The sequence below is a fragment of the Megalobrama amblycephala genome, linkage group LG19, assembly GCF_018812025.1.
Source record: "Megalobrama amblycephala isolate DHTTF-2021 linkage group LG19, ASM1881202v1, whole genome shotgun sequence".
Lineage (NCBI taxonomy): Eukaryota > Metazoa > Chordata > Actinopteri > Cypriniformes > Xenocyprididae > Megalobrama > Megalobrama amblycephala.
In genome coordinates, this window is record NC_063062.1 from 20,921,760 (window position 1) to 20,936,876 (window position 15,117).

The following is a 15,117-nucleotide window of genomic DNA, read 5'->3' on the forward strand; positions in this document are numbered from 1 at the left end:
GGGTAAACCCAGCCTGATCTGCCGGCAATTTGATTTCGCCCGGCAACTCAGTCTTGAAACCCGTACATTCATTTCTGCTGCATCTATTACACTTTTGTGGGAACCAATCACAGACTGGCTTATCCACCTTGCTCACTATTGGCGGGTACAGAGCTCTTTCTATAGCTCTGGGCGGGTATAACACGATGATGTCTCTCGCACGACCGTCAATCCAATTCCTTTTAACCTCTCAATGATGCTAAATGACATCTTTAGTTTAGCAAACAAATCGCTCGACTGGGTGTAAATACCACTCACTTTCATGTTTTTTTTGCACAACCTGCAAAAATCGCTCGATGCCATTGCTGCTTCTGCAAACCACTGATCAATGCTACAAACCAATATCCCTCTGCAAAGTACGTCACCCGGATCGTTGATCTGATTGGTTGAAGGACTATCGAATTGCGTGAATAATGCTTGTTGATCACGCCTCTTGTGCAGAAATACATAGCAAACTCCCCAGACCAATGTTCAATTTTAAATTGCGCTTGGTCTGGTGATAGCCAGACAACTTTGAAGCTGCACTGAAACTGTAATTTTGACCTTCAACCATTTGGAGTCTATTGAAGTCCACTATAAGGAGAATAATCCTGGAATGTTTTCATAAAAAACCTTCATTTTTTTCGACTGAAGAAAGAAAGACATGAACATCTTGGATGACATGGGGGTGAGTAAATTATCAGGAAAATTGTATTTAAAAGTGGACTAATCCTTTAAATATGATAAAAAATTATTTTCTGAATAATAAGTTAAATCATCATTTTCCTATTTCTAAAAACACAACACTTAAAGTGAAATCTACGGAGCCCCTAAAGGGACATGGTGGTAGAAAAAAAAAATGGGAAGGAAGGAAATTTTACTTGGTGGTGGAAAAAAAATTTGGGATGGGAGGATTATTTTTTTTTTCAAATCTTTTGCGTTCCCTCGCAAAGATGTTTTGCGTTCCCTCGCAAAGATGTTTTGCGTTCCCTCGCAAAGATGTTTTGCGTTCCCTCGCAAAGATTGCGTTCCCACGCAAAGATGTTTGCGTTCCCTCGCAAAGTTATAATCGTTCCCTTGCTGTGAGCTCGGACAAACACTTCCTCTTTAATGTCCCGCTGGCTGGCAGTAGTGTTTTAGTTAGTAACATACGTTAATAATGCACACAAATAATGCGCGGCTCATAGAGTTTGAACTTGTTGGACTCAAAAATGAATGCAGTCAGTGCTTATGTCAAGCAGTTCGGTTGGTAATATATTCACAGATTCGAGCTTCCCGGATTAATAACTCGTGAGCTAAACGTTGTTAAAACACAAATGCAGCTACTTCCAAATCATAGTAGCCTAGACAACAAGCTACAACAACCCAATTTTCCTCAAATGTGTTTTATAATAAATTGGTCTCTAAGAGCAGGCGGCGGAGATACACGCCTGAAGGGACCGTCTGAAAAGTGCAAAACCCAACACTTAGTTTGATAAAAAAAAAAAAGCATAACGTTTATGATTATTAATTACTGATTTTACTGTAACATTTTACTTTTCAACATACTAATATATTGTACTGTGTGTTAACTTAAAGCAATAGTTCACCCAAAAATGAAAGTTCAGTCATCATTTACTCACCCTCAAGTTGTTCCAAACCTGTATAAATTTCTTTGTTCTGCTGAACACAAAGGAAGATATTTCTGACTATAGTATTTATATATTTTATTTTTCCTACTATGGTAGTCCAAATATCTTCCTTTGTGTAGAGCAGAACAAAGAAATTTACACAGGTTTGGAACAACTTGAGGGTGAGTAAATGATGACAGAACTTTCATTTTTGGGTGAACTATCGCTTTAACTACACTTCCCAATGCTCACTGTAGTTGTGCTCTGGAACCGACCATTCAGCGCTCTGACTTTAAGGGGGCGGTACTAGAAATGGGGCGCTTGCCGCGGTATCCAAATCTGATTGGTTAAAAAAATGTCACTCTTCTAAAGTCAATCTGCAATGACAAAGCTAGCGGTTACTTCACAAGGAAGTAGTGGAAGTTGTAGTTCGAAAATGTTTAATTAGCAGCCTTTACGATTTGTTAATACGTTTGTGTAGTTAATGTAACATCTAAAGAAAGGTAATGTGGAAAAATAGCTAGTGTTTTTCAGATATTTTAATCCGGGCGTTTCTCTCGCCGTTAACGCAGTTGTGATATCGCGAGGGATTAGATGTTTCACTGTGCGCTGGTGTGATTGTGGTGCATGTGCGTCTATTCACGCTCAGTGAATGCAACTACTGGTGCGGTTTGGTGTCCTTAGTTACAGCGGTTCGGTTCTCTCGCTCTCTTTAAGAAGCACTGGATTTCTAGCACGTAAGATCATGAATTCGGGCCAAAAAGTGAAGTGCATGAGTGATGGTGCTGGAAATGTAGGCAGATGCGTTAAGGATGACGCGGATTCCGACGGACCTGCTGGCGGAGACTCACTGATGGTGGCCGAAGAGAGACATCCGAGAGCTGCCAGTCCCCGCGGCGCTAACGGGGATGATGACTCTGAAGCGGAGTCCCACCTGGACGGGCGTAACGTGGAAGTGGACCCGGATACCAGAAGGAGGGCGTTCAGCTGGTGCCGAGACTTTCTGTCCGGGTCATGGAAGGCTATATCAGAACATGACTTTAAGATCAAAATAGTAAGGTAATAAACAGTTTATAAAAGTTCATATAAATATGTAAGCTTCTAAATAATCATATGCCCTAAGCAAAAGTATTTCATTTTTAACTATGCTATATTTAGAGTATTTATATGTATTATATTTCTTTTAATCCATGAAATCAGAAAAGTGCCACTTTTTTAATTCCTATTAAGTAAAGACCTTATGTAAACTTGAATAGGAATAAAGTACAATACTGCTTTTGTTTATGCCTGCAGTGGAGGACTCAGTAACCTGCTCTACATGTGCAGTTTACCAGATGATGTTCAGCCTGCCGGGGTCGAACCTCGGAGAGTTCTGCTCCGGATCTACGGGGCCATTCTGCAGGTGAGCTGCCCTGATCACATTAAAGGATTAGGTCACTTCAGAATTAAAATTTCCTGATCATTTACTCACCCCTATGTCATCCAAGATGTTTATGTCTTTCTTTCTTCAGTCGAAAAGAAATTAAGGTTTTTGAGGAAAACATTCCAGGATTTTACTCCATATAGTGGACTTCAGCGGCTTCCAACGGATTCAAGGTCCAAAATGCAGTTTCAGTGTAGCTTCAAAGGGCTCTACGCGATCCCAGGCGAGGAATCTAGCAAAACGATTTAAGAAAAAAAATTTTTTTTTACGATAAAAAAAAAATTATATATATTTATATATACAGTGGGTACGGAAAGTATTCAGACCCCCTTAAATTTTTCACTCTTTGTTAATTTGCAGCCATTTGCTAAAATCATTTAAGTTCATTTTTTTTCCCTCATTAATGTACACACAGCACCCCATATTGACAGAATTGTTGACATTTTTGCAGATTTATTAAAAAAGAAAAACTGAAATATCACATGGTCCTAAGTATTCAGACCCTTTGCTCAGTATTTAGTAGAAGCACCCTTTTAGTCTAATACAGCCATGAGTCTTTTTGGGAAAGATGCAACAAGTTTTTCACACCTGGATTTGGGGATCCTCTGCCATTCCTCCTTGCAGATCCTCTCCAGTTCTGTCAGGTTGGATGGTAAACGTTGATGGACAGCCATTTTTAGGTCTCTCCAGAGATGCTCAATTGGGTTTAAGTCAGGGCTCTGGCTGGGCCATTCAAGAACAGTCACGGAGTTGTTGTGAAGCCACTCCTTCATTATTTTAGCTGTGTGCTTAGGGTCATTGTCTTGTTGGAAGGCAAACCTTCGGCCCAGTCTGAGGTCCTGAGCACTGTGGAGAAGGTTTTCGTCCAGGATATCCCTGTACTTGGCCGCATTCATCTTTCCCTCAATTGCAACCAGTCATCCTGTCCCTGCAGCTGAAAAACACCCCCAAAGCATGATGCTGCCACCACCATGCCACCACCTGCTGGGACTGTATTGGACAGGTGATGAGCAGTGCCTGGTTTTCTCCACATACACCGCTTAGAATTAAGGCCAAAAAGTTCTATCTTGGTCTCATCAGACCAGAGAATCTTATTTCTCACCATCTTGGAGTCCTTCAGGTGTTTTTTAGCAATCTCCATGTGGGCTTTCATGTGTCTTGCACTGAGGAGAGGCTTCCGTCCGGCCACTCTGCCATAAAGCCTTGACTGGTAGAGGGCTGCAGTGATGGTTGACTTTCTACAACTTTCTCCCATCTCCCGACTGTATCTCTGGAGCTCAGCCACAGTGATCTTTGGGTTCTTCTTTACCTCTCTCACCAAGGCTCTTCTCCCCCGATAGCTCAGTTTGGCTGGACGGCCAGCTCTAGGAAGGGTTCTGGTCATCCCAAACGTCTTCCATTTAAGGATTATGGAGGCCACTGTGCTCTTAGGAACCTTAAGTGCAGCAGAATTTTTTTTGTAACCTTGGCCAGATCTGTGCCTTGCCACAATTCTGTCTCTGAGCTCTTCAGGCAGTTCCTTTGACCTCATGATTCTCATTTGCTCTGACATGCACTGTGAGCTGTAAGGTCTTATATAGACAGGTGTGTGGCTTTCCTAATCAAGTCCAGTCAGTATAATCAAACACAGCTGGACTCAAATGAAGGTGTAGAACCATCTCAAGGATGATCAGAAGAAATAGACAGCACCTGAGTTAAATATGAGTGTCACAGCAAAGGGTCTGAATACTTAGGACCATGTGATATTTCAGTTTTTCCTTTTTAATAAATCTGCAAAAATGTCAACAATTCTGTGTTTTTCTGTCAATATGCGGTGCTGTGTGTACATTGAGGAAAAAAAATGAACTTAAATGATTTTAGCAAATGGCTGCAATATAACAAAGAGTAAAAAATTTAAGGGGGTCTCAATACTTTCCATACCCACTGTATATATGTATAATATATATATTACAGTGGGTACGGAAAGTATTCAGATCCCCTTAAATTTTTCACTCTTTGTTATATTGCATATATATATATATATATATATGTGTGTGTGTGTGTGTGTGTGTGTGTGTGTTTTTTAACCATGAATGCTCATCTTGCACTAGCTCTGCGATGCGCCACACATTGTGTAATCATGTTGGAAAGGTCATGCGTGACGCAGGCGGAAGAACTGAGCAAGTGTTTAAAAAGCGGACATGCAAAGACTATGTCAAATGGCTTTTACAAAAAAAATGTAAAACAACGATGTCGGACTATTTTGAAGTTGGAGAAGAAAATGAGATGGAGTTTTTCGCCCTACCGTGGTACTTCCACCTGCGTGACCTTTCCAACGTGATTACGTAATGCGTGGCGCATCGCAGAGCTGATGCAAGACGAGCATTTGTGGTTAAAAAGTATATCATTTTTAATTTTTATTAGAAAATGACAGATCGTTTCGTTAGATAAGACCCTTATTCCTCAGCTGGGATCGTGTAAAACCTTTTGAAGCTGCACTGAAACTGCAATTTGGACCTTCAAACCATTGGTAGCCATTGAAAGCCACTATATGGAGAAAAATCCTGGAATGCTTTCCTCAAAAAGAAAGACTTAAACATCTTGGATGACATGGGGGTAAGTAAATTATTGGGAAATTTTAATTCTGAAGTGAGCTAATCCTTTAAGTAGACCAAAAATGCTGCTGCAAACTGATAGGTGTCTATATCTTTTGCAAGATGTTTATTGCCCAATGTTGTTGATTCACCAATGTTATATAACTAATGGATATCTAATCATTTGTTCATATGCATCTGTCTCTCAAGGGAGTGGATTCTCTTGTTTTGGAAAGTGTGATGTTTGCCATTTTAGCAGAGAGAGAGTTGGGCCCACGTCTCTATGGCATTTTCCCAGAAGGGCGTCTAGAGCAGTACTTGCCTGTGAGTCTTACACCCAAATCCCAGATCCTATATGCATGTTTTAAAATGAATCTTTAAACACAGCAACAATTGAATAATTCAGTTATTCTACAGAGAGATTTCAAACCTTAATCATAGATCAAACATTTTACATTCCACATATTTCTGCATTCTAAGAATGTTAAGCCAGATCTGCTTCTCTTCCACAGAGTAATCGATTGTGTACAGAGCAGTTGGGGATCCCAGAGATCTCGGCTGAAATAGCCAGTAAGATGGCACGATTCCACGGCATGGTGATGCCATTCAACAAGGAACCCAAATGGCTGTTTGGAACCATTGACAAGTAAAAGTCTCACAGTCTTTGAGCCCTACAGTTATAGCAGCACACACACTATCTTGATCTTATACCACAAATTAAGCTTTAAAGGTGATGTGTATTTCAGATTAATATGCAGTTGAATATTCATATATGAAAATTGTGGAAGTATCAAAACATTGGCTTATATTAGGACATACAGTAGTAACACTGGCTGAACCAATGGTCTGTTTGGCTGATTCGGTAAAGCTGTTTTAAAAGACATATTTTGTTTAAATTTTAACACTGAAATTACACACTTTAATTACCTAAAGAATAACAAAAAGTGTCCCAGAAAATGGAATTCTGGAAAAGGCTCTGTTTAAGTTTTGGTTTCTTTAAAACTTGCCTTCCACATAGAGTAGTCTGAGGGCTGTTTCATAAAACAAGATTAGAAAACAAGCCAGGCTTATTTTACTTAGTCAGACTTTTTGTCAGCGAATTCTGTTTCATAAAACAAACTTAAATTAGTTCAAACTCAGTTACCCTGGCAACTTATGCTGGGAAACTAGCCTGGTCTGGAGCAGGCTAACTGTCAGGCTAAGCTGAGCTTCTCTAACACTGACCAATAGGAACGCAATGATATTACAGCTGACTCTCTCACATACAATTTTTTGACTTTATTAACATATACAGCTATGGAAAAAATTAAGAGACCACTTAACATTGATTTCTGAACTTGGAGTGGTCTCTTAATTTTTTCCATAGCTGTATATATATATATATATATATATACACACACTCACATTTACTAAATAGTGCTAAATAAAAAACAAATATTGGTGTAAGTGGTTTTTTTTTTTTTATTAAAAGGTAAGTATGATGAACCAAAACATTTAAAGAGAAGTAATTTCTTAAAACTTAAGTGTTATATAGCCCACTGAATCATTCTCAGACTTAATACTGACAACAATGGAAGCACTTGGGAGAGAAATGTCAGGAGTCTTATTTCTTAGCACAGAAGAGTACAAGAGGATTACCAAATCATTGTTTTAAGTGTGAAAATATAGCAAAAGTAACACAGAAATTCAAAATCAATAGACCTGTGACAAGGCCCCTGAAACAATCAGGCCTTCATTTTAAGCTTTCATTTAGTGATGAGGGATTTTTTTGCTAGACAAAGAGCAGTAGAAATAGTAAGTGAGTGTCTCAGAGCCAGCAAAAGCTATGAAAAGAGTAACCGAGTAAGATGCAGTCTGCAGAAATGACATGCATGGTTGTTGTCCAAACTGGAACTACCCACTGTAGTCAAAGCACAATAAAGTCTGCTAGCCTTTTCCAAGGCCCATATTTAATCTATACTCTGGTCTCATATATATAGTGAATTCAGGTTGATTGTGACACTTTTTGCTATTGAAATGACTGGGGAAAAGTGTCCTAATCAACCTGAATTATATATATGTGTGTGTGTGTGTGTGTGTGTGTGTGTGTGTGTGTGTGTGTGTGTGTGTGTGTGTGTGTAAAACCTACAGGTTTTCCCTTCTTACTGGCTAAATGTTTTGTGTCCAATATTTAATTGTTTTAAAATATATGAATACATTTCTCTCTGGTTTTGTTTGGCAGCTGTAGTACTCTTTGTGGTTATTAGAAGAGCAGAAATTAAAATCACAAAATTAAAAATTAAAATAAATATGCACAGACTAAATTTTAATTGGTAAGATGAATCTAAACTCTTGTACTTGTACTTACTTGTAGGATTAAAATTGTAAATAAGTTACATTTAATGTCCAACATCAAATATTTTAGCGAAATGTATATTTTAGAATTATTGCGCTTCTATTGCGTTCCGTCTGTTTAGTGCGCATGCGCGCAGCAGAGCTCGTTCACTGTTAAGTTTAGCCGCAAAATGGAAATATTTGCATGACTTTCTAACATTTACAGATGGAGAATAAACTTGTGAAAAGTAAATTTATGCACTGAGGAAAACGCCATCTCTCAAACGCATAAAATAGCACAAAATGTATGTTGTTTCCTATGGTGGATCGATTTGATCCATGATCGACCTCTAGGGCTGCTTAAAAAAAGCGTGCACGCGAAATTATCTTGACTAGGTGAACCTGGATCGAATTAGCGGGACTGCGTGAACTTCAATTACCTATTATGAAACCGTTTTAGCCCAAACTCATTTGTTAGGTTAATTCAAGTCAGGTTTTGGAGTTTAATCCTCGCTTTTCTTAGCATCTTTTATGAAACAGCCCTCTGCTCTGATTGGTCAGCTGTCCACAGTCTGTTGTGATTGGTCTACCGCTTGGAGCACGAGTCAGAAATGTAACGTCCCTTACCATAACCATTGAGTCCTGAGGCTTTGTGAGGCGCTGTAAATACTACTGTAACTACGCTAACTATGGAGTAGGTTTGCCGTACATGTTCGAGCTCGAGTAATGATAATGAGACTATGACAATGAGATAATGACTAATGAAAAGAAGCTGATCAACCCGAATCACCTTCACAGGGATAATTGTTTATTTTATACCTGTAACATTTCAGATTTGATATTATAACTGTCATTTCTCTACATCACGGTAAAAAAACTATATGTCCATGTAACACACTGACCTGCATCAAACTGCATAGGTTGTTAAAAATATTGTGAGAGTTGTGAGGTTGTGGTTGTACTGCTGAGGAATCGTGTCAAAAATAAATTTTAACCACTGATTCTTAAATTCCTCTGCCTTTGGAAGTCCACGATGTAATTATGTTTTGCCCTCGCAGTCAAAAAAGAGAGTTTCCTTGACGTAGTGTTAATTTCTTCCTGGCCTTATAACTACCTTTGTTTGAAGGTGAGCCAAAGCAGACGAGCATATGCATTTGTGTTACATGGTGACGTTGCCACGTTATGGAAATAATGGCAGGACTACAGACGAGGTGTTCAAGGCCGGTGTTTTCTGTTGGAGAGATTAACTTCCTTTGCCGTGGACTGTGTGATTTTTTTTTTTTTTTTTTTTTTTGCAGATTGTTTACATGCACAAACAGCTATATTACACACTAAAAGAAAGGTACAAATGAAAACAAAAATATGTATATTTTACAAATTATATTTACATTAGGCAGATGGTGATTTATTATGTTTGCTGTGTACTGTATGTTTAAAATGGCATCAGTGTTAAATGACTTTGATTTTGTCCTTCTGAACAGGTACATGGAACAAGTTAAAACAATCAAATTTGTGCGTGAAGCTCACCTTAAGAAATTTAACAAGCTGATGAAGTATGATCTTCCTGCAGAACTGGAGAGTCTGAGGTAAGAAAAATGACATGTGAATAAAAAGAGCCGAGAGGTTGAATGAAAAGCATTTTGTGATTATTAAACGTCCAGATAACAGTAAACAGCCAAGATCATTGAATGCATGAAGTATCTGAGTGTTTATCATTCCAAAATTTGAATTTCTTCTTAATATCAATGTTGAAAACAGCCATGCTGCTTAAAGGGGAAAATTTTGTCATTTATTACTTACCCTCATGCCGTTCCACACCCGTAAGACCTTCATTAATCTTCGGAACACAAATTAAGATATTTTAGTTGAAATCCGTTGGCTCAGTGAGGCCTCCATAGGGAGCAATGACATTTTCTCAAGATCCATAAAGGTACTAAAAACATATTTAAAACAGTTCATGTGAGTACAGTGGTTCAATATTAATATTATAAAGCGTCGAGAATATTTTTGGTGCGCCAAAAAAAAACAAAATAACGACTTATTTAGTGATGGCCGATTTCAAAACACTGCTTCAGGAAGCATCGGAGCATAATGAATCAGTGTATCGAATCTGCTGTTCGGAGCGCCAAAGTCACGTGATTTCAGCCGTTGGCGGTTTGACACGCGATCTGAATCATGATTCGACACACTGATTCATTTTTGCTCCGAATCTTCCTGAAGCAGTGTTTTGAAATCGACCATCACTAAATAAGTCGTTATTTTGTTTTGTTTTTTGGTGCACCAAAAATATTCTCGTCGCTTTATAATATTAATATTGAACCACTGTACTCACATGAGCCAATTTAAATATGTTTTTAGTATCTTTATGGATCTTGAGAGAGGAAGTGTCCATTGCTCCCTATGGAGGCCTCACGGAGCCATCGGATTTCAACTAAAATATCTTAATTTGTGTTCTGAAGATTAACGAAGGTCTTACGGGTGTGGAACGGCATGAGGGGAAGTAATAAATGACAGAATTTTCATTTTTGGGTTAACTAACCCTTTAATATTTTTGTAGAAACCTTTATATATTTTTAGTGAATAGAGAGTTCAAAAGATCAGCATTTATTTGAAATGGAAATCTTTTGTATAATTATAAATATCTTTACTGACACTTTTGATCAATTAAATGCATCCTTGCTGAACAAAAGTATTAATTTCCTTCACAAAAAACCTGACCCCAAACATTTGAACAGCATTGTTGTATGCTAACACCCTTAGCCCAGTTCTAGGCATCACTGATTAGGCACACTTACAGGAAGCTGCATTCTTTGCATACTCAGCTTGCTTTGTCAATCACACACACACACACACATACACTCACACATAGGGTTGTGTAACTTTTCTCTGAATGAAATGCTTACCTACTGCTCTGTATGTGTGTGTGTTCCTGCCCATTGCTGCACTTTTTGTTCAATGGGCTTTTAAACAATCAACACAATCATTTTAAAAGCAGGTTTATAAGAGCAATGTGAAAAGTAGCACTTAATCATGTGCCGTCTCTCTCTCTGTCAGGTCACTGCTGGCAGCTACTCCCTCTCCCGTTGTGTTCTGCCATAATGATGTGCAAGAAGGTAAAAGATTGCACATTGGCATTCATACACGCATACTGATGTCCTGTCTAATCTGGTAATCTGATACGGGTCTATCAGTCACTGTTATGTTGTACCATTATGTAACATCTGACCTTTCACCTGTAAAATCATACTTTGTTGTTCAGGAAATATCCTCATGTTGGATGGGCGAGAGAATTCATCTGACAAATTAATGCTTATTGATTTTGAATACAGCAGCTATAACTACAGGTAAATCTACAATATAAAGCATACATGTGCATACTATTTTATAGTTTATGATAAATGCAGCTCTAAAGAACCCTGATTTTGGTCTGCTCTGAGTGCAGAGGCTTCGATTTTGGGAATCATTTCTGTGAATGGATATATGACTACACATATGACCAGTGGCCCTTCTACAAGGCAAAGGTGGAGAATTACCCTGACAGACAACAGCAGGTGAGTCACAACCTGCCCACCCACACATTACAGCCTATCATTATTTGTCTTAATATTACAAAACATTAGACGAGCAAAGGTCATCTTATAGACTGATAAGCTGTCAACTGAAAAATCAAATTACTATTTCATTTTATTTAGATGTTGCGTTCAATCATTCCAAAGCAGCTTTACGAATAATAAAGTAAAATTGATAGTTATTAATAGTTACAGCAGTATTTCCAAAAAAATCATGCTTTGTATGATTAGATAAAGAAAAAGATGATGAAGAAACATGAAAACTCTTTCATGTAAATTATTATATTCACTTAATTGTGAGTAAGTTGTGAATTTAATGTTGTCCTATATATTAAGGAATAATTTATGGGGACATAAAAGTGTGAATAAAAATGTAAAACCTTAGAATAAATTATTTGCCAGATTTATAGTTTTTTGTTTGTTCTCCCACTTTTTTGTATATACAATATGGCATCATCACAAATGACACAATAGACATTAGTTTGTTGCTTGACATTTTGTCCAGTTATGTCAATTAGTTGTAACTTGAGAAATCATTTGTGTTGGACATAATGTGGATATGATTTTGTGACTGTCATCTAGTGGAAAGTTTTGGAACTGACATGACAAAAAGTGTGTCAAAGGTTATCACATTAACTTTTACATGCAGCGGTCAGCAGCCTGACTCACGCAATGTTAATATTTAACAGCATAATATTTAATTGCCCAAGATTTTAATCCTGATGCAAAGTCATTTGACATTAATTATTAGAAATTGTGTCATGGGGCAGGGGGCAATGTCAATCCTTTTTAAAGGGTTAGTTCACCCAAAAATGAAATTTCTGTCATTAATTACTCACCCTCATGTCGTTCCAAAGCGGTAAGACCTTCATTCATCTTCATAACACAAATTAAGATATTTTTGATGAAATCCTAGTGGGTTTTTTTTTATCCCCCATAGAAAGCAATGTAATTGCCACATTCAAGGTCCAGAAAAGTAGTAAACACATCGTTAAAATAGTCAACATGACTACACGGGTTCAACCTTAATGTTATGAAGCAACGAGAATACTATGACAATACAATGAACTAATGTCTGTCTAAATGTCTGTAATAAATTTAAAAAAATAGATATTCTTATAGATAGTATTTTGAGAGTGTTTGTTTGTTTTTCAGTTACATTTTATCAGACACTATCTGTCAGAAAGAGGGGGAATTGCACCTGCAGACCAAGCCAGGATAGAAGAGGACATGATCATTGAGGCAAACCGGTATGAAACGTATTCACTATCAAACTTCTATTGACATAACCTGGGAAGAAGATCACTGTGTACCGTTTGATGAGTTTTCACCTCCACCTAGTAACCTTTCTATCTGTTTGTCTTCCAATCTCTCAAAATCACACTGACACAAACAGGTTTGCCCTTGCGTCTCATTTCCTCTGGGGTTTGTGGTCCATTATTCAAGCCAAGCTCTCCAAAATCGAGTTTGGATACATGGTAAAATATTAAAATTGTATCACAACACACAGATTATAAACCTTATAAAAAAAATTCTAATCCTCGTATGATGTTTTTTAGGACTGTCTATGTATTTAAATTGTAATGGAATTACTCGATACTCAAATTAATCACATGAATTGCATATTAGTGGTGACCAGTACAGCACCTAAAAATATAAATATTCACTAATACATTAATTTAAAGATTATAGTTCATGTACTATAAATGGATGAGCAATCCTAGATTCTGAGGTCAATCAAACAGCATCATAGTTATGTATACAGTAAACATAGCTGTGTGTACAGAACAAATCCCCTCTGTTCCTCACTGATCTGAAGCCATGTGAAACAACTGGCCATGTCACCTCATTTCTATCTCTATCTTTTTTTCTGTTTTTCCCTAAGGACTATGCACAGCACAGGTTTGACACATACTTCAAACAGAAGAAGCTCTTTTCCTAAATTGCACTCACAGAGCATGCTTCAGGATATCATTTTGCATCACCTATTGTTTTTTAAACCACTCAAGAAAGGGCACAGTACAGAAAGACTGTTAAAGAACGGTTCATCCTGGGTAACATTATTATTATCAAATCATGAAAAAGTCCAAAGATATCCTGCCTTACATTGATTTTGTAGGGCTTTATAGTTGTTTTGTCTGCAACAAAAATCTGCAACTTGAAGGAAAAAAATGGTGTGATTGAAACCAAGATTTAATTCATTTAATGTTGGTCCCGCTTCATTACACAAGGCATATAATAATGTAGCTGCATTTTTTTTTAATATTTAATGTTTACATATTATCTAACATATGTGGTCAACATTATCTATTAATTATATTAAGAATCAATCCGTCCATCATCAGTACTATGTAATCCACTGGGTCCAAATGATATGTCTGCATTTTTGTGTCCTAGTTTCATATACTGTTTGTATGTCCTGTCATCTTAAAAAAAGTGTAGTAGCTTGTTTATTTTTCCTCCCCCAAAATTTTAAAAGATTTACGAAATCATGTTGCATCCTTATATTTACATACTGTGAAATACATTGCACATCTTTTTTTTTTTTTTTTTTTTTTTTTTTTTTAACTCAGAATGGCACATAAACTACTGTTTCTTTGTCTTGATTTTGAATGGCTATATTTCATATAACAATTTCGGCTAAAAAAAATAATAATTGGAAATGATTGTTTTGAGCTATGCTTTTCTGTGTTTTACTTTTAATCTTTTTTTTATTATTGTTAAATCTCTGCTTTGCCATATTTATATGTAGTAATAACTATATAACCATCTTGTATACATTTGTACAGTATATAGGTTTGAATACAGTTTGAACTGCACATTAAGGAACTGCACTTAAAAAAAAAAAAGTGTGTAAGTACTAAACTGACAAATGCCTTTGTCCCATTTCTAAACACAAAATTCTTGTAACTGCTGATGTGTTTGTCTGTTTTAATTGTTTTATGCTTATTTATATTTTTTACTTGTCCAAAGCAAGTATACTTTGTTCAGTTCAAACAAATGGTAAATTTATCTCTGATTGCTTGAGTCTTCAGTTGAAAAGTGGCAGCAGAAGAACAATACAAATGCGGCATAGTATCATTACACTGTGAATTGGAGGGATCATCATCTTAAGAATCACTTTGGGAGTGTTTGAATGGACATACTGATGCTCTTTCATTTGTCCCTGTCCATAAACAAATGTATATGTTTCATTTTCATAATGATGATTTTCTTTCCCATATGTAGTAGCAAGTTCAGTTGCAAAAGAAATATTGAGGGACCATGAGGGTATTGGGCTGGGCCACATTCACATGCTCATATCATTGTTGATATTGAATCTTTGTTTCGTAATATTGAGTTGAGAAGCAATAGTACTCTTAGAACCCATGTTCATTTCTCTAATTGCTATGGCTAATCCAAGTTATACTGTAGACTTGTGTCTCTATTTCTGTTTGTTCCTTTGCACTGCAGGTATCCAGTAATTTTGTTCATTAAAAAAAATCATACAGACATTGGTGTGATTCAATGGTGTGATGTTGTATTCAAAACTGGTAGCGGTATCTTAAAGGTTAAAAGATCTGAACTGGTAATATAAGGGTTATGAACACAATTTCAAGTACTGGTGACCT

The 15,117-nt window shown here is 37.0% G+C and overlaps 1 protein-coding gene across 1 annotated transcript; it reads left to right on the forward strand.

The window, feature by feature from the left end:
* Positions 1-1,993: 1,993 nt before the first annotated feature.
* On the forward strand, positions 1,994-15,000 carry chkb (choline kinase beta). Its single transcript, XM_048167734.1, has 11 exons — positions 1,994-2,687; positions 2,922-3,030; positions 5,835-5,948; positions 6,137-6,270; positions 9,419-9,523; positions 10,992-11,050; positions 11,197-11,281; positions 11,380-11,488; positions 12,662-12,756; positions 12,903-12,984; positions 13,392-15,000. Exons 1-11 carry the CDS (start codon positions 2,281-2,283, stop codon positions 13,446-13,448), a joined length of 1,356 nt encoding a protein of 451 aa, XP_048023691.1. The 5' UTR covers positions 1,994-2,280; the 3' UTR covers positions 13,449-15,000.
* Positions 15,001-15,117: the final 117 nt, after the last annotated feature.

Bases quoted from the DNA above. Each gene is read 5' to 3' on its own strand.
- chkb (XM_048167734.1), top strand. From the start codon at position 2,281: ATGCAACTACTGGTGCGGTTTGGTGTCCTTAGTTACAGCGGTTCGGTT. The intron at 3,031-5,834 runs GTGAGCTGCCCT...CTGTCTCTCAAG, and splicing joins TCTACGGGGCCATTCTGCAG to GGAGTGGATTCTCTTGTTTT. The intron at 9,524-10,991 runs GTAAGAAAAATG...TCTCTCTGTCAG, and splicing joins GCAGAACTGGAGAGTCTGAG to GTCACTGCTGGCAGCTACTC.